This window comes from Apodemus sylvaticus, chromosome 19, assembly GCF_947179515.1.
Source record: "Apodemus sylvaticus chromosome 19, mApoSyl1.1, whole genome shotgun sequence".
NCBI lineage: Eukaryota > Metazoa > Chordata > Mammalia > Rodentia > Muridae > Apodemus > Apodemus sylvaticus.
The window spans coordinates 951,681-972,300 of NC_067490.1; the positions used below are offsets into that span (position 1 = coordinate 951,681).

At 44.1% G+C, this 20,620-nt stretch overlaps 1 protein-coding gene across 1 annotated transcript; it reads left to right on the forward strand.

Moving 5' to 3' along the window:
- The first annotated feature begins 8,392 nt into the window (after positions 1–8,392).
- On the forward strand, positions 8,393–15,620 carry Trim40 (tripartite motif containing 40). Its single transcript, XM_052164422.1, has 5 exons — positions 8,393–8,731; positions 13,994–14,089; positions 14,697–14,915; positions 15,362–15,384; positions 15,554–15,620. The coding sequence occupies exons 1-5, from the start codon at positions 8,393–8,395 to the stop codon at positions 15,618–15,620; spliced, it is 744 nt and encodes a 247-aa protein (XP_052020382.1).
- The last annotated feature ends 5,000 nt before the right edge of the window (positions 15,621–20,620 follow it).

Sequence of the window (20,620 nt, forward strand, 5' to 3'; positions counted from 1 at the left end):
TACAGATGGTTGTGAGCCACTATGTGGTTTCTGGGAATTGAACTCAGGACCTCTGGAAGAGCAGTCAATCCTCTTAACCGCTGAGCCATCTTTCCAGCCCCTCTTAAATTGACTTTTAAAGGTAGCATACAATGTAATGGGTTTCATTATGAACCTTGGCTCCCATCCTCTGTTTTTCTCTCCATTCTTCACATTCTTTCTCTCTGCTGCTGGCCTGAACTCAGACCTTTTCCTCCTGCTAAGCAAGCTCTATACTGTGGAGATCCTGTTAGGGCAATTTCAAAAGTCTGTCAGAAGACCAAAAGAGGGGGCAGGATACCCTGGAACTGGAATTACAGATGTTTGTGAGTCACTATGTACATATGGGGAACCAAACAAGTGTTTTTAACCCTTGAACCATCTCTCCAGCCCCTTGTTTTTTTAACACATAGTTCTAGGGGCAGGAGGATGGGTGTAGGGAAGAAACCACGTTGAGCTCAGTTACTATTAACTGCATGCAAATGGTATGGGACCATTCACTGGAGCTTAGGCCGTGACTGTGCCACAACCCCAGCAACTGCCAACTTCCCAATAGCCCCTCAGTGTGAGGCAGGGCCATACGAATCCTTTCCCAGTTAGATTGGAATGCTGATTGGCCAGTCTGATACAAACAACCAGTGTGTGCATAGGGCAAGGCCATTACCAGGTCACACAGGGTGTGGAGGATTTTATGGCTACAGCCCCAACAATTGTTCCTTCCCATTTGCCAGGGGCAGTCTTGGTTTCACCTTTGTCCCATCATAAATATCTGTTAATAGCCCTTCCTCTTATTCTCAAAAGTATCCACTCTTAATATAGAGGTCACTTTGATTATAGCAACTGCTGAAAGCAGAGCACTTTCAGAAATGCCACACCCTTCAGGCCTGTCTATTTCATTTGCTTTAGGGTTGAGTTAAAGCAAATATTTGTGTAAGGTTTTATACTTCATTCATACTCAGCCTGTCAGATCTGGAGCAAAATTTAATTTATTTTTAAATTAAATCATTTCTTTAATTTAAAATTTTCATCTCAGTATTGCTATTAATAATTTTTTATGTATATAGGTATTTTGCCTGGATGTGTCTGCAAACCACGGGCAATACTCATGGAAGCCAGAAGAAGGCATCTGGATCTCCTGGAGCTGGAGATATAGATGGTTGTAAGCTGCCCTTTGGTTACTGGGAATCTAACCTGGTTCCTCTGGAAGAGCAGTCAATGGTCTGAATCATCTCTCTAGCCCTCAGAATTTGATTTTTCAGGCAAGTTTTGTTTTATTTGTATAGTGCTTTAAAAGACAACAGAAATTGGAATACCCTGGTGAGGGTGACTCTTTGAATTTTTTTCTTGTATATGTATTATTTCACTTACATCTCACTTTTAAATCATCGATATCTGTTGTCCAGTAAACTGAGCATGTTTCAGGGTCACCTAGAATGTGTAAGGCCCAAGGCACCAAGACAGACATACCTGTAATCCCAGCACTGGGGAAATCGAGGCTAGAAGATTAGGAGGCTGTCCTGAGTGACACTTGACCCAGACCCATAACACAATATTTTATCAAAAGTCAACAAGAGTTCAAAAGGTCAGCAGTTGAGAGCACTGGCTGCTCTTCCTGAGGTCCTGAGTTCAATTCCCAACCACACAGTGGCTCATAACCATCCGTAATGGGGTCCAATGCCCTCTGGTATGTCTGAAGACAGCAACAGGGTCATACATTAAAAAAAAATTAAATAAATCTAAGATGTGGTTTTTCATTTGATATAAAACTTTAATTCAGTGTTTCTCAACCTGTGGGTCATGCCCATTGGAAAAACACATTTTCCCCATGGTCTTAGAAACTAAAATACTGCTCCTTCATAAAAATTACAATTACAGCAACAAAATAATTTTGTGGTTGGAAGGTCACCACAATATGAAGAGCTATACTAAAGGAAACTGTATAAAGAACTGTATTAGGAAAGAGAACCACGGCTTTAATTTTATTTTGTTAGAAACTGAAAAACTTTGTTTTGTTTTTTAAAAAAACCTTTTATTTGTGTGTGTGTCTGTGCATGTATATGCACAAGCGCATATGTGTGGGTGTCTGTGTATGCATGCCACATGTGTTGTGCCCATGGAGCTCAGAAAGATGAGTCCTATGCATTCAACTGGACCAATAGGCAGTTGTGAACCAGCTGATATGGGGGCTGGAAACTGACTTTAGTTCTCTGGGAAACCAGCAAGTTCTCTGAATTGATGAGCCGTGTCTCCAGTTCAAGATATTTTGTTATAATATAAAAATCTATCATTTTTCTTATATTTTTTGATAATTATATTAACCTTCACTGAATTTATGTGAGGAATGTAAGAAGTAGTTGCATCCCATGTTATACACAGTCTGTCACATTGCACTCCTGAGAAAGAACCTTTTTGACTAGACACTGACAAGTCTAGTTTATCCACAGATTTGTGGTGTTTCATATCACAGGTCTTCTGACTTTACCCTTTAGTCTCTGGTGTCAGGTGAGTTATCAGCAGGCAACAGTACTCTGGAAAAGCCACCTCTCCATGGAGCCAGTTGGCATTAACCCAATACACACCAGATACCTTAGAAGATGCAAGACACAGAGGCCCTCTTTAACTGCCCTTTCTCTGAACCCCAAATGTCAATCATTACAAGGAAAAGCCTAGTTAGAATGAATAAGCAAACATAACTATGAATACATTTCACAGGGCTGGAGAGATGGCTCAGCGGTTAAGAGCACTGGCTGGTCTTCCAAAGGACCCGAGTTCAATTCCCAGCAACTATATGGTGACTCAGCCATCTGTAATGGGACCTGATGCCCTCTTCTGGTGTGTCTGAAGACAGCTACAGTGTACTCATAAATAAAATAAATAAGCATATATATATATATATATATATATATATGTAACAAAAATAAGATAACTGTGTAAACACAGTGCAAAAGTGAGAACCTTGTCTTTGGATGCCACACACAGCCACAACATACCTCAGCTCTTGCCGGGTTCCTGCTTTTGTCTGACTCCTGATCTAACTTATTCTCTGCACTTTCCAACTCCTTTTGCTTCATCTCTGGACTCTGAGTTTGAAAGCTCATATGTTGCTCTGTTTCAAGGAAGTGTATAATGGCATAACTTTATACTTTTGTTGACACAGGTGTGTCTAACAGATCAGATGATGCTACCCATTCCACTCAAGAGGTAGAGACATACCTCTTTACAACATCTATAGCCCAGATATCCACACTGCTCCATCTGCTGTGTTTCTGCACATCTCCTAAGGCTGTAAATAAGGATTATTTATCTAGTGAATGACTAATTACTTCAATATACTTCAGGCTAATTAGATTTTTGTTTGTTTTTGTTATAGTGATAATACTTAAAATCTATTCTGAGGCAATTTGAAGAGACTGTGGCCACTACAGCTTTGTACCACAGATTCCTGACTGTCTCCCAAATGATGAGATCAGAGGCATGTTCTACTATCCCCTGATTCATTTGGGTTTATTATTATTGCTGTTGTTGCTTTTTGGAGATCAATCTGTGTAGCTCAGGCCAGCCTCCAACTTCAATATATAACCAAGAATGACCTTGAACTCCTGTCTTTAACTCCTTGGTTCTGGGATCACAGGAACAAGCCGCCTCACCTTGAGCTCAGTTTCTCACACTTCGATCTACTTGAGACCACTACTGAGTGTTTGAGGTTGCTCCTCCATCAGGCTGAGCTCTCCATGTCTCCTAGGCCCAAGAGCTGCCTAATTTTTCTAGGATCTTTATGTTCAAATTTAGAGCCTCGAACCTTTCTGTGGTTTCCCTAAGTGCTCTCTCGATTGTGTAGCTGTATTCAACATGCTGGCTGGTAGTTGGAGCTGGGGTTTACATTTTGGACAGAGGATGGAGTTTATCAAAGGACACAATTCCAGAGCAGCTAGGTTTTCTCACAGGTACACTCTTCTCCTTGGTCCAGCCTCAGGTTGACCTCCAACTCAATATATAGTTGAGGATGACCTTGAACTTTTGATTCTCTGACCTCCACCTCCTAAGTGGTGGGATTAAAATTATTCATTCATCATGATCAGCTTTATGTGCTGCTGGAGAACAAACCTCATGTCTGCTAGGCAGATACTCTACCAAGTGAATACAGCACAGACCTCACAGCCAGATTTGTTCTGCTCTGCTATGTGTGGGCATGTGTGTGTGTGCATGTGTGTATGTACATGTGTGTGTGCATGTGTGTGTACATGTGGATGTACATGTGTGTGCACGTTTGGGTGCATATGTGTGCATGTATGTGTTTGTGTGTGTGTGCTTGTGTGTGTGCATGTGTGTGTGTACTGACTATGCCTATATGACATAGGGACATGTAGAGAACAGAGGACAAACTTCAGAAGTCTGTTCTCATTTTCCATTCTGAAAGGTTATGACCCATTCTCCTAACTGTTTCCCATCTTGCCTTGCACGTATGCATCGACACCCAGCTTTTAAAATGTGTTCTAGGGATGGAAATATGATCATTTCGGTCATCAAACTTGTGTGACAAGCATTTTTATTCACTGAGCCATCTCTCCAGTCTCAGCCATAATTCTAAAAGAAATAGCCTGGAAACCTGGTGAACAGCACAGTATAGGAGCACTTGTTGCTCTTGCCGGGGACCCAGGTTTGGTTCCCAGCACCCACGTGGCTCACGATTGCCTATAACTCCAGTTACAGAGGATCTGAGATCATCTTATGATATCCACGGATATCATGCACAAGGTACACATACATACAAATAAGTAAATTCAGAGAGAGAGAGAGAGAGAGAGAGAGAGAGAGAGAGAGAGAGAGAGAACAGGTCAGTGGCAGCAGATTCTGAAGTCAAGTCCTAACTTGGGAGACAGCACCACCTACTGTCTGTGTAGAAACAATGCTAAAACATTTGGCTGAAGGAGCTGGCTCTATTTTGGGCAGTTTTGGACGGTTCAGGCTAGAACAATTTAGAAGGTACACTGAACTTGAGCTTGTGATATGACATCTAAGGATGCTCATATGTAAAGTTGATAAGGAGATTAAAACAGGAATCAAGTGGGGCTTGGACTGGAGAGGAGCATGGGTTCAAGGCTCCATTAACTAGTAATTAACCAGTAGGGTTAAATACAAGAAGCAGAGGAGTGAATTCTGAGCCTGGCTTTGTTTTGTTCACTTCACTCTACAAGGAAGGAGTGTGACTAAGTCCCAAGGTGAACTAAATCCTCCAGCCACATAGTTACCCTGTATCAGAAAAGGAAGCAGGAAACAGAAATTCCTTTTTTTTTTTTTGAATAGTCAGCTTCCTTTTTAAAAAAAAAAAAAAATTATTATATGTAAGTACACTGTAGCTGTCTTTAGGCAGCACCAGAAGAGGGTGTCAGGGATCATTATGGATGATTGTGAGCCACCATGTGATTGCTGGCATTTGAGCTCAGGAACTTTGGGAGCTCCTGAGCCATCTCATCAGCCCCGAAACAGAAATTCTTAAAGAAGAGTGGCTTTGTTTAGTTTGGCCAAAAGAGAAAGAAATGGTCTTACTCCCCTCCTCTTCTGAAGCACTCATAATTCTATAGCTGAACAAGCAAGGTCAAGGGATGTTAATTTAATAGGAAGTGAGTCTAGCAGAGATGTAGGAACCTCCTTTTCCGAATGGCACAAGGTTTTTTCCTTCCCCTCTTCTAGTGTGAGGCTCCTAGAAATTCTTTGGGGTCTGTATTAGTCAGGGTTTCTATTCCTGCACAAGACATCATGACCAAGAAGCAAGTTGGGGAGGAAAGGGTTTATTGAGTTTACTTTTCCACACTGCTGTTCATCACTAAAGGAAGTCAGGACTGGAACTCAAGCAGGTCAGGAAGCAGGAGCTGACGCAGAGACCATGGAGGAATGTTACTTACTGGCTTGCTTCCCCTGGCTTATTCAGCTTGCTTTCTTATAGAACCTAAGACTACCAGCCCAGGGATGGCACCACTCACAATGAGCCCTCCCACCTTTGATTACTAATTGAGAAAATGCCCTACAGCTGGATCTCATGGAGGCATTTCCTCAAGGAAGGCTCCTTTCTCTGTGATAATTCCAATTTGTGTCAAGTGGACACAAAACCAGCTAGTAAAGGGTGTGTTAGTCTGGGAGCTAAAGGGAGGGATACCCTGACTCTCTTTAGAGCATCTGGTCTTCCACCAGAATGAAAATTCCAACATGCTCAGAAACGAGGATGAACCAAGAGCCATCAGAGAGAATCCAAGGGAGACCAGTAACAATCCCAAGTGTCAGTCCTCACTGCAAGTGTACACTGATAAAATATCATGAAAATTAGTTTAGAATTGTCAATACAAATTCCAAAAAAATCTGAGCAATAAGGCTGAGGATGTTGATTAGATGCGAGGTACTTGTCTGGCATACATGAAACCCTGGTTTCAACCCCCCAGTACTGGTGACTCATGCCTGCTTGAGACGCAGAGGCAGGAAGATCAGAAGTTAAGTCACCCTTGGCTACATAGAGAGTTCAAGGCTATCCTGGACTACATGAGACTGTCTCAACTGTGACCACAAACCACAACAACCCCCTCTCCCCCCAAAAAAGAGAGAAAGAAATGCTTCTTGTGTAGTCATGGTTAGGTTAACATAGATCCATTTTGTTTGTATTCAGACAACTTAAACATTTCTCTCACAGTACTGCAGATTCTGAAAGAAAGGCTTGAGGTACCTCGAGCTAGGCTAAGTTTACAGGGTATGAAAGGATGGGAAGCTATTACTCTGCCTCCCCCAGTGCAGCACGGACAGCAGTCTTTGTAAGGAGGGGCAGTAAAACTGCCTAGGGCATCAGGGAAGAACACCTTTGGGTGTGTCAATAAGGGTATTTCCAGACAGACTTCAGTGAGGAGGGAAGACCTGACCTCAAATGGGTGGTATGGAGAAAGCCAGCTGAGCACCAGCAGGCATCTCTTTCAGATTCGTGATCCACCCAGATATAAACAACCACCCCTATGGTCTTCCAGCCACGCCTACCTCCACCCCTTCCCCATCATGATGAACAATATCCTCAAACATAAGCCCAGAAAAACCCTTCCTCCCTTAGTTTACTTCTTGATGGGTATTTGGTAACAACTATCAAAAGAGTAACATATAACTTGTGATATCCCCCAGGCACCGCCACTGTTGTAGCTGGGACCGTTAAGGACAATTATGTGGACTGTCCGCAGCATTACCCAGGTGTCACAGTCATGTGACACATCTAGAATCTGGTTCCACATCTATGAGGTCCTTGGGGCTCATTCTATGAGTCAAGGAGATTTGCATTGAAGTTCTGTGAGATTTGCATTACAGGCACTGAGACTTTCCTCTTACCTATAAGAAACTATGCCACACCTGCCACAAAGTCCATCTCACTGTTCACTAAGTGCAGCTCATGGGTATTTTCATTTCCCTGATAATTCAGTACCGAAGCAGGGAGAGCCTCTTCACTTTCTCCCTAGTTTTGCAGGCATGTGAGTGTATATAATTGGCATAATTTGAGAAGAACCAGCTCACCTGCTGGTCTCCCTAGGACTCCCTAGGAGACCAGGAAAACGAAGTTGAAAAGGAGAGATTTGAGGTAGGGTAGTAAGAGAGATATTTTGGGGAGGGTGCGCAGACAAGAAGTGGGATAAAGGGGAGGAGGAGGAAGCATTTTCTTCTTTAGGTCATCCTTGGAAGTTGTTTGAAAGGAAAGAACAAAGTAGTCTCATATGTTCTCTCTCTTTCTCCCTCTCTTCCTTCCTCCCTCCCTCTCCTTCCTCCCTCCTGTTCTCTTTCTCTTTCAACATGACATCATTGCAGCCTTAGACAACTTGATGGTTAATAGAGTCACTGACAGGGTTCCACCGTAAGAGGTTGGTGGTGTCAAACAGTGGCAGTGAACCCTGCAGGGTTCCAGCCTAGGAGGGGACACATAAAGCTCTAGCTGAGTTCTCCCTGCCAGACATACAGTAGAGAAGACTGTCAGCTTGCCATTGATAGTTTACTTCTGGCCTTGACAGTAACAGGGTGGCCTAAAATTTAGCTTTAAACTATAAAATGATTGCACAGAAAACTCTCAAAACAGGATTGGTGTTTGGACCACCTGCTTTTTCCAGGTGTATGGAAGAATAGTATAAAGAATAGTTTTAAGTTTAGTAAATGCTGAGTTTTTCTGAAATTCCTGAAGGGCTGTGTTTTTTACAGAGAGTTTTTACAGAGAGCCCAGATTCTGGACTCTCTGGTAGTGGACAGTGGCCTTAAGTCCAGGCCTGAGTTCAGATCTTGCTCCAGATCAACTTCTACTGAGCCCTCTCATCTGGGACTGTCTGGCCTTCAAAAGACCCAGTGGGGATACTAGTGAGGTGGGACCATGGTCTCTCTTGACAAGGACAACCAGGACATTTGTCCTATCTGCCTGGATCCCCTGAAAGAGGCTGTGAGCACTGACTGCAGACACCTCTTCTGCCGCATGTGCCTGACCCAGCACATGGATAAGGCTTCAGTCTCTGGGGTTCTCGGCTGCCCAGTCTGCAGGAAGCCCTGTTCTGAGGGGGTCCTTGGAGACAATTACATCTGCCACACCCACCAGAAGAGAGTGTGCAGGTTCTGTGAGGCTAGCAGACTTCTCTTGTGTGAGGAATGCCTCCAATCCCCTGAACACCAGTCCCATACTGAGCTCTCCATTGAAAATGCCATCAGCCACTACAAGGTAAGGTTGTGTCACCCCACTGGACCCCTTCTAAGCTCAGATCCCCACAGAGACATGGGAACTGTAACTGACACACTCCTTTGACTTTTCTGGTTATCCAACTCGGGGCCTTGGTCTTTGCTTTTCTGTGTTGATCTCTGCTAATATCAGGGTTTCCAGGTCGCTCTATGTGATCTCTGTAAGTGATCCTGCTACTGTGATGGTGAAGACCTAGGAAATATGGGCCACTGTGTTTATTCATGCTGTAGTAGATAATGTACTAGTTCATGAGATGCTGTACTAGACAATGAGATGCTGTACTAGATAATGTACTAGTTAATAAGATGCTGTACTAGACAATGAAATGCTGTACTAGATAATGTACTAGTTAATAAGATGCTGTACTAGACAATGAGATGCTGTCCTAGATAATGTACTAGTTAATAAGATGCTGTACTAGACAATAAGATGCTGTCCTAGATAATGTACTAGTTCAAAAGATTCTGTGCTAGACAATGAAATGCTGTACTAGATAATGTGCTAGTTAATAAGATGCTGTACTAGACAATGAGATGCTGTACTAGATAATGTACTAGTTAATAAGATGCTGTACTAGACAATGAGATGCTGTCCTAGATAATGTACTAGTTCATGAGATTCTGTGCTAGACAATGAAATGCTGTACTAGATAATGTGCTAGTTAATAAGATGCTGTACTGGACAAAGAGATGCTGTCCTAGATAATGTACTAGTTCATGAGATGCTGTACTAGAAATGAGAACCACTTCTCTCTCTCTCTCTTTTTTTTTGTTTTGTGTTTTTGGATTTGGTTTTTTCCGAGACAGTGTTTCTCTGTGTAGCCCTGGCTGTCCTGGAACTCACTCTGTAGACCAGGCTGGCCTCAAACTCAGAAATCTGCCTGCCTCTGTCTCCCAGAGTGCTGGGATTACAGGCGTGTGCCACCACCGCCCGGCTGAGAACCACTTCTCAATTAAGATTATACAGTTTCCTGTGGATGGTCATAGAAGCTAGTCTAGACATGCAATCAAGATTTATCCGTGCTGTTATCTTGCAAAGATTTGAAATCCGAAAACTTGTACATGATGTCCTATTTCCCCCTTTCCTTCCTTTCCTAATAATGACTGTTGTTTTTTATTTTATTTATTTATTTTTCTAAAAATTATTCACACTTTTGGTAGCAAAACCAAACAATACCAAAAGATAAAATATCAAAACTGAAACTCTTGCCTGTGAGATAGGAGACCACTGAAGGTAAAGGAATGTGTAACCAAGCTTGATTCCCTGAGTTTGATCTCTGGGACTCACATGGTAGAAGAATGGAAATGACTCCCACCACTGTTCACAAATCTCCACACAAGCTCTACAGTGTGTGCCCCCTTCCAAATAAATAAAATAATAATGAAATATTTTCCCTTGTCTTTACCCATTCACAGTCTTCAGAAGTAACCAGCATTAGATTTCTTTTGATCTATACGTCCAAAAAAATCAGTGTGTTTGAATAGTCTTTTTAAACATGCACACACACACACACACACACACACACACACACACGCACACTCACTCACTCACAAGAGAGACAGACAGAGACAGAGAGACATATACTAGGGATGTAGCTCAGAGGTAGAGTCCTGCTTGACATAAATGAAGCCTTGGGTTTAATCCCCAGTGCTTCAAAAGAGAAAACAACGATGAATTATTATTATGTGTCTATATGTTGTTTGGCAGGGGTGTGCCGCGGCTTGCATGTGGAGGCCAGAGGACAGCTTTGTAAAGTCAGTTCTCGCCTTTCACCATGTGGGTTGTGCAGACCAAGCTCAGACTGTGAGACACGGTGGCAAGTGCCTTTACCCCCCAAGCCGTGTTTCCAGCTCCCTCCGTTCTTTCCTACGTCCTTCCTACGTTTTGAACATTTCCCCATTTTTCCTATCAATGCATCCAGATCTCTTGAATGTCTTTCTGTCTGACCCCATGAACAGACCAAAAGTTAGAAAACTGGATTATTCACAGGCTATTGGTTTTGGGTTACACAGAATATCATAACAAGTACATTTTAGCGTGTATTTTGGAGAAGTTAAAATAGCCAAGATATTTGGTGAAAGTGTAAGGTAGAAATCTAACTTTACCGTTCCCAAATTATAGCAAATTGCCCCACCACTATTTATTGAATGTTCCATGTAGATCTTGTCCTGTTCCCGTCATTCCTCATTCCCTGCCTGTGTGCCGACCCCCTTCCTCTTCCTCCTTTACATCTTCCCCCTTCCTTCCTTTTTCACTCCTTTTCACCTTCCTCCTCCTTCTCCTCTTCCCCCCACAGTACTAAGGGTAAAGATTGAACCTAGGGCCTTGTACATACATGCAAGGTAAGCTAAATATACAGTCTCCTTTTTTTTACTTTTTATTTTGAGACAGAATCTTACTTTTTATCCCTGTGCTATAGCCTCCAGGGTAGCTGGATTGCAGGCATATGCCACCAGATTCACCATGTTAAACCATTTTAAGAACTGTACATTTGTAATATGGACAGGATTTCTTTAACTTTGTATAATTAACTTATATTTATTATGTGTGCACAAGTGTTTTGCCTGCATGTGTACCACACACATGCCTGTATATGAGGAGGCCAGAAAAGATCATCTGATCCCCTGGAACTAGAGTTACAGGCAGTTGTGGGCTACCACCTGGGTTCTAGGTCCTCTGCAGGGACAGTCAGAGCTAACCATTGAGCGATCTCTCCAGCCCCACTGTTTGTTTGCATTCCTCAAGACAGGACCTTACTCTGTAGTCTCAGTTTATCTGTAACTGATGGTAATCCTCCTGTAAATGCTGGGTGCTGGAGTTACAGATCGGTTACCACACTTAGCTTTTCTTTTTCTACCATTTTGCTCTGCCCAAAACCTCTTGCTAGGCTCCACCTTTTTCTTTCCAAACAAACCTTAGTTCTTTCTTTTTTCTTCCACTCTTTTCAAAAATAATTATTTAAAAAAAAAGTAGATCTAGGGCTTGAACTCAAGGCCTCACACATGCTGTCCCTCCTCCTCAGCATTGGTATTTTCTTGTCAATTACTCAGAAGATGAATGAGTCAAAGGCATATGTTGTACACCTGCTAATCTGCTGGAGAAACCTGCGTCATCTGAGGATGTTAAGATCGAACGGTCCTGATATTTCCTTATGATGTCATATCCTTAAAATGAGTTCTAGTTATCCAACGTCTCCCATGCAGTGGCCTCCTCCATCCCATCATCCTGCTGTCTACACATTGTGGTCGCATCCTCAGCCCTCGGATCCCACTCTCCAACTCCCCTCTGCTTCAGAAGTTCTGAGCAAGCATCTATCCTCATGCGGCTTCCTTTTCTGTTCTCAGCCAGATTTGCACATCAGTGCCTGTGAGTAAGAATGACCCTTGCCAAGCAGATACACAACCTGAAACTTCAGGGGTGGCATGGTGGAAGCCAAAGCTGGCCCCTCCCTGTCTGTCCTGTACATTCTTCCCTGTCAGGTCTTTCTACCTAATAATGAAGGCTGAATATTCTTTTATCCTTTTTCCCCTCTTTCTTTGTGGAGCTGTGGTTTGAACCCAGGGCCCCACACATGCCAGGTAAATGTTCTTTCTATCGCTGAACTTCTTTCTCAGCCCTGAAGGGTAAATTCCCAAGAACACTGTCACCATGTGGAACAACAGACGAGGGAGCCTAAATCGAAACAGAATGTACAGGATGACTCAGAAAGCTGAAAGAGCCGTGTTCTGCTGTGTCTACTAAGTCTACAGAAGAGGGGGTAGGGCTTCCCATGAGTCAGGTGTGCAAAGACAGAGCTCCTCCATCCTTGAATGATTAACCCAGGTCTGTGCTGTGTGTAAGGTGTCACGCCAGGCATTGGAAGGAAGTGCAAAGGTGATTCACGACTTCAAGTCCACACTTAAGTAATAACACTTATAAGGAAATTGTTCTTATAAGGAAAACAGTGTCTGCTGCACATATGTAAATAAGGCCAACTGCGCTTGTCAGAAAGGCAGGCAAGAAATCGAACTACAAGTGTTTATGATCTAAGAAGGAGAATAATGGGTGGTCCTTCCTAGAGTGATCTACCAAGGCCTGTCGGGAAGTGACATAGCAACTGAGACACAGACAAAGAGCTGCACCAGGACAAAGACAGGGTCTGGGGAGCAGATGCAGAATCCAAGTCCAGAGAAATCCTGTTGCACTTGGAGAATTTATCATCAGCATTTGTTTAAACTTTCTTGACTTACTTTTTCACATTAGCATGCAATAGGAATGGTTTGGAACCAGGTGTGGTGGTGCAAACCTTTAAGCTCCAGCACTTGGAGGCAGAGGCAGGCTGATATCTGAATCCCAAACCAATCCGAACTACACAGTGAAACCCTGTCTCTACAACAACAACACACACACACACACACACACAGAGACAGAGAGACAGAGAGAGACACACAGAGAGAAACAGAGACAGAGAGACAGAGACAGATAGACAGAGAGAGAGGTGCGTTTGCGGGAGTTAGAGGCTAAGCAGTGAAGAGGAGCTATTGCTCTTTCAGAAGACCTGTGTTTGGTTTCCAGCACCCACACCAAGCGGCTCACAAACACTTGTAATTCTCTCTTCATGAGATCTGGGGCGGGTGCTTTTCAAGGCCCTTGGGTGCCTCTACACGAGTGCATATTCATATACAGACAAATACTCATATACATAAATAAAAATAAAATCTTTAAATATGTTCATAAAGTTATAACTCTATCTTACTTATTTTAAACATGATAAATGATGGCCCCATCTTGTTTCACACATTTAGAGTTACTGACATTATTTATATTTGCTTTCTTTAGAAAATATTGTTTGTGTGTATGTGTGTGTGTCCTTGGAAGTCAGAAGAAAGGAAGGTATTGAATTCCCTAAAACTGAAGTTACAGGCAGTTGTGAGCTGTCTAATATGGGGATTGGGAACTGAACTCAGGTCTTCTGAAGACGAGCAAGTGCTCCTAAGTGCTGAGCCATCCCCCAGAAATGGCTTTATTTTGTTTTTTGAAACAGAGTTTCATTACGTAAACCTGGCTAGCCTGGAATTCACTGTGAAGGCTAGGCTGGCCTCAAACTCAGTACAGCTCCTCCGCCTCCCAAGTGCTGGGATTAAAGGTGACCAGCACCAGACCTGGTTTTGGTGTTAATTCACAGTCTCACCCAAGGGTCCTCTGTGCTCTGTGGAGGATTCCCCTGTGGATACTGCCTCATCCTCCACCTGTGTCTGTCTCTAGGAAAGACTCAATCGTAGAAGCAGGAAGCTCAGAAAGGACCTTGGGGACCTTCAACAGCTTAAGGCTCGGGAAGGGAAGATGCTGCAGGCTCTGCAGGTGGGTGTCTGAGTTCTGTAGGGCCTCTCCCTTGTTGTGAACAATTGTCCCCAGGGCAGCCACTGTCGTGGAATTGTGATCATGCAGGCTGAAAAACTGTTTTGGGCTTGGATTTGAGATTAGTCTTCAGAAGCCTTCAGATCTCTATGCATTTTTTTTCCTTAAGGAAAAACACGTATTCTCCCTGGCACTCTGTGAGAATCAAAATAGATAGTTCAAAATTACTACACACGCCATGAGACTCCGATCTGTCCTTGGCAATCACTCCTTCTATCCCCCTTGCTCACTTGGGTGAACTTTCCCCCTCACAGGGTTGAAAGCAGACATCGAAAGAGCGTAGCTGAGTGGTGTGTGTGTGTGTTTGTGTGCGCGCGCGCGCGCGTGTGTGTTACATTGTGGCCCAATATCTGCAGATGTGCTCAGAACTATGAGGTGGGAAGGAGAGAGCTTTGTGAAGAGCTTCTGAAGGTACAATGGCTGGTGAGGCAAGGCTGTATAGGAAGAGGGGTAGAGGACAATATTCCTGCCTAGCTGTTCAGTGCTTAGAGAGCCAGGGGAGAGCCCTCTCTCATAGAATCTCAGGGTAGCTCCTCTTCTGTGCTTTTAGGCGGATTTGGAGAGCCACAGGCTAAGAACTGACCTGCAGAACCAAGACCGAACCAAGGAACAACTGAAGGCTCTCCCTTGGCATTGGCTGGACCAACGAGGGGACCTACCGGAGGAGGTGGCCAAGATCTTTAACTTCTCTGAGGCAGTAACACAGCTCAGCATCCTGGTTTCTGGCCTGGAAAGGTTGGCTAAGGAACTGGATGCCAGCACTCTGAAGGTGCACTTCCTAAGACCCCCCGCCCCGAATTCAGAGAGGGATTCTTTGAGTAGTAAACAGCCTTCCTGCAGGTCCCTTCTGGGAGGTGTAAGGTGAGGTACTCCTGGTATGTGTGACTGTTTGCATGTGTGCACGAGAATGCGTGTGTGTATGTGAGTGCATGTGTGCGTGTGGTGTCTGTGTGTGCGTGTGTGTGTGTGTGTGTGTGTGTGTGTGTATGTGAGTGCATGTGTGCGTGTGGTGTCTGTGTGTGTGTGTGTGTGTGTGTGCGTTGAGTATGGAGAGGGTGGCTTGTACCGGGCTACACCGTCATACAACGGGGTGAGGAGGGGTGCTATGCTTTAGTTCTCATGGAAGCATGCAGAGTGACCCTCAAGCATGAACTAGGAAAGGTATTCAGTGGCAAGAACCTAGAAACTGACTGATTGTCATCTTTTCTTTCTCAGGATGCCAGTGACTTACTAGACAGGTAAGAGCCTCTTTCCCTCTGTCCCACATATGAAGACACATGCAGACCACATAACATAAATGTATATATGGGCTGAATTAAAGTCAAGGAGACACACCATCATACTATGTGACCAGCAGAAGATTCAGTAGACTATATATGAATTAATGACTGATTTCTTTGTCCTTAGGAGTGCACCACGGAGATTAGAAGGACTTCTCTCTCGTGTTTCTCCAGACAGTCCAAAGCTCCGTTAACCCTCCCGGTGTGTTCTCATCCCCACAGCTCCCATCTGATGCCTCAGCACATAGTCTCTTTCCTAAGCTAGATTTGAGCTTCTGACTCCCATTATTGTGGCCGGGCATTTCAGATCTCCATCACATCCAGGGCCATTTGCAGAATCCCCGTATAACTGTGTGCTGGTGATTGTACCTACTGCCCGTGGTCTGGTGGGCACCAGAGCATCTGGGTGGCACAGCAGAGTGTGCCACCTCAGCTTATGGAGCTCGGCAGGTTTATTGGGTAATAGTTCTTCTGACTCTGATAGAACCCCCTGCCTGTACAGCCCATATTGTTCGTTCATTGTGACTGGTGCATGCAGCAGACTCGAGGGTGACTTCCACAGTCCTCACCCTCATGTTCAGGTACATGTAACTTTGTCCTCTGGAGTATGAGTGGCATCGGTGACTTGCTTCTCATCAAAGGAATGTAGCAGGAGTGATGGAGGTCAACTGCAGTGGCCATGGACTCTTTCTTGCTAATTGATGCATTCTAGAGACTCTTCTTGCTGAACTTAGGGATGCTGAAGGGAAAGATATGTGGGCAGCTCCTGGTTTCCTAGAGCAGCCTCCATCTTCCAGGTGACAGGAATCAGGGAGCCTGGGCCTTACAGTTGCAGTAAACCCGTCCAATACCTCAAGTAAACTTGGAAGTAGATACTTCTGAGAACTAAAAATGCCCCTACTAATTACCCTGTCCCTGCCCCATAGTTTCCATAAAGCCTGGGAAATTGTAGAATTTTTTTTCTTATTTCTGCATCTGTTTTTATAATAAACTCTCCTGTTCTTTAAACCAACTGGGATGGGCCTCTTTTCTTTATAATAGAAACCTTTTGCAAGGTAAGTAGAGAAAAATCAGGAGTTAACCTGCCGATGTCAGGTAAAGTATGTGACACTTCTCTGGTAAAGAGCATTTGGGAGCCTGGGGCTTTAAGACAGACTGTAGCAATTCCTGGGGAAGCTAATGGAGTCTGACTCCAGCAAGAACAACCTGTAGGTTTATCAGTCACCTTACTGGGAAGCCATCAGATCCATCTACCCCCTTTAAAAGGAGTAAGGTTCAAGTTACCTAGGGAGGAGTATACACTGATAGGTTGAAAGAGTATCTTCCTCTTCCGGTGATGATGCTTAGAGGCACTCGGGATGGTCCGGAGTTTGACATACCATCGTAGGTTTCCTACAATACAGCCTCTAACAAAACTAGGCTGTCTTGAACCCCTGGCAACAGGATTGCTTACCTTTACACCAAGACATTGGGTAGGCACCTAAACTCACATGTGGTGTGTGCCCAGGAAGACCACGAGGGGTTCGTGCTGTGAGACCCAAAGTTCCAATGAGCTTGTCTAAGACGAAGAAGCCCATCAGCAGGGCCCGTGGTGGTTCCACGTGTGCCAAGTGTGTCCGTGACAGGATCAAGTAGACGTTCCTTATGGAGGAGCAGAAAATCGTTTGTGAAAATGTTGGAAGCACAAACACCAAGTCAGAAAGCAAAATAAATATGCAGCTTTTTTAAGTAATAAAAATCAAGGCTTGGAAAGAAAGAAAGAAAGAAAGAAAGAAAGAAAGAAAGAAAGAAAGAAAGAAAGAAAGAAAGAAAGAAAGAAAGAAACAAAGAGTATCTTTACACTCTAGCAGTTTTACTTCTCAGTTTAAGAGATACAAATTAAGGGACAGAGAGACAGCCCAGCTGTTTAAGAGCACTGGCTGCTCTTCCAGAAGCCCAGGGTTCAATTGCCAGCACCCTTGTAATGGCTCACAATTGTTTGAAACTCCAACACCTTCTTTGGGTCTCCACCAGTGGTACACACACACACACACACACACTTACACACACTTCCTCTCTCTTCTCCTTTTTAACAGGGATTAATGTAGCACAGGCTAGCTCAAATTTGCTATCTTACTGTGTAGCAGAGGCTGACATTGAATTCCTGGTCTTCCTGCTTCAACCTACAGACAGTATATGTATATAACACTACACACAACTGTTTCCTTTGTGTCAAACAGAGCATACTAAAGACTATGGAGATGACTCCATAAATAAGATGCTTGCTGTGTACGCATGAGGATTGGAGTTGGGATCCCCAGAATATAAGTAAAAGCTAAGCAGCTGCTTGTAATCTCAGCGCTTGCAGGGAAAAGCCAGGAGAACCAACCAGCTAGCTAGACTATAGCCAGAACTGGTGGTGAGCTCCAGGTTCAGCAAGAGTGAGATGCAGGTTTGGGAAGAGACACTTAGTGGAGAGTGATTGAGGGAGATACCCCACACCAACCTCAGCCCTTCTCCCCACCACACGCACGAGTACCACACATACAACAGTGCAGATGCATAAACAAAGCACATACTTCTAAAAGAGCAAAAATGGAGCCGGGCGGTGGTAGCACACAACTGTAATCCCAGCACTCTGGGAGGCAGAGGCAGGCGGATTTCTGAGTTCGAGGCCAGCCTGGTCTACAGAGTGAGTTCCAGGACAGCAAGGGCTACACAGAGAAACCCTGTCTCGAAAAAACCAAATCCAAAAAAACAAAAAACAACAACAACAACAAAACAACAACAACAACAAAAAAAAAGCGAAAATGGGAGATGATAATAGATCACACAGAAATCTACCATCTATAAGGACAATAAAGGGCATGAAGTTTTACATCAGGAAGAGAACTTCATATATGCACGTACCTTAGAGGTTCACAGTCATTTTAAATACTCAAGTAAAACCAGTTCAAAGAAACAGGAAAATACAGTCCATATTAGTGGAACTTGGGGGGCGGTGAGTATATTTTAGCATTATATAGACATGTGTTTATGTCATTATTATTTAGATATATATTTTGTAGGAAATATTGAACACCCTGGAGCAAGTCACTCCTCTGTAGCACCCTGACCTCTGCAGCACCCTCTCCTCTGAGCAGCCATTATCCCCAGGCAAATTCCTCCCACAGCAGCCAGCACACCTCATTGTCTCTCCAGTGCTCCTTTTCCATATTAGATTACCAGTGGCTACCACGGTTTGTTCATAGCTAGCATAGGGGGGGATACTTCTTTCTTACTGAAAGGCTCTACATACTGTATTACCCAACCAACTAGCTAGCCACTATGCTGCAGATAAAAGCACATAAGATCCCTGATTTAAACATGACCAAACTTTAGAGGTTAAAATAAAATCTTTCTGCTCTGTTGGGTTGGTTTGATGGATGACCATGATTCAGCATAGATAGCGAGTCATGCTGTTGTGTGTGGATCCTAACAAAGCCATCTTTGGCAGTCCTACAGTGTCTTCTCTGGGAGTAGTATTGAATCTGTTACCAGTTTTTATCCAAATCCACTGCGGGATAGGAAGATGTGGTGGTTTCAATGGGAATGGCTCCCATAGGCTCACATGTGCTTGGGTCCCAGCTGGTGGAACTGTTTGGAAAGGATTAGGAGGTGTGGCTTTGTTGGAGGATGTGTGTCACTGAGGGTGGGTTTTGAGGTTTCAAAGAGCTCACACCACTCCCAGTTAGCTCCCCCCCCCCCCCCCCGACCTCATGCTTGTGGATCAAGATGTATTCTCTCAGCTGTTGCTTCAACACCATGCCTGCTTGTCTGTTCCGGGCTCTCTACCATGATGGTTGTAGACTATAACCCTCTGAAACTGTAAGACCCAAATAAAATTTTTTATAAGCTGACCTGGTCTGGTGTCTTATTGTAATGGGAAAGATTAAAATATAGTACCACCCTGCCAGGCCTCTGCTTCAAGTCTCAGCGGGTCTCTCTCTCCTGCCCAGTACCCACTCCTTCCAAGTAACTGGCAAAGCATGACTCTTAAACTTGAGTAGTTAACCAAATATATTTATGTATATGAAACTCACAATTACATAATGCCAAATTACAATGATAAAGTTTTATCCCAATATTTCTAACCTCTCAGCACACCAGAAACACATCTGACACTTTCTGGATCTGTGTGTGTCTCCTCCTCTGCTCCCTTGAACAGCTCCCAGGCTCCCTCTCTCTCTGCCCTTCCTTCTCTTAGCTCCTCCTCCTCTCTCCCCTCCAATCACTGGCCTCTCACTGCCTCAGTGTGAATGGATAGGAAATATCTTTCATCATCTTATTGTAACAGAAAAGTAGCTACTAAGACAGACATTTTGCTTTTGTTTCTTGCCATGAATCTTTTGATTCTGAAAGTCCTCCCCCACCTCCTTTTTCTGCATTCAATGCCTTTTATTTTTGTTTGATGACAGCATTGACATACCAAGCAATCCCATTGGATTTTGCTCATCCTGGTTTCAGTGGGGACAAGACCCCCCAAAAACCCACATCTCTGAAGATGCACTGTGCGTAGTTTTGGACTGAGTGTCTCCTTGTTAAAACACTTATGGATGATATTAGCCCTTTGCCTTCCCCATAAGGAGGAAAACTAGCATGCTTTGCACAACTTGACAATATGGGGTCCACAACACTCCTTCCCAGATAGATGCTAGTACATCTTGCGCACGTAGTCATCCACTCTGCTTGGTAACCCGTGCCAGCCACCAGAGCTCCCAGGTGGTATTTTTTGTATAAAGCTGCCACATTTGACTTGCCATGATGATTATCAGACCTCTTGGTAAGAATGGGTTTGTCACACTTCAGTGGCTTGTCCCATTTGGTACCCCAGCCAGACGTAGCAAGGGAGGCTGGTGCCACTGGGAGGTCCAAAGCCCACTTAATCCAAGAGGACCCTGCTGCTGTTGTTGTCATTGTCTTTCATGATGGCCACCAGAAACTGGTGCCACTCCTTATATTTGGAGTCCTTTCTGTGCGGACCATATGGGTTCATGAGGACTAAGGTAGTTTCCCTGGGTCGTCCCCTGTATGTGATGGGCCTATTCTTAATTGTGTGGGTAGACACTTTGCCCAGCTCATCCATCTCCACCTGGTGCTGGGGCCACTCATCGGGCTTAGCAGCTCAGCTCACTGGCTGATGTCAGCGGGCACGGAGGTAGCTGGAACCCATGGG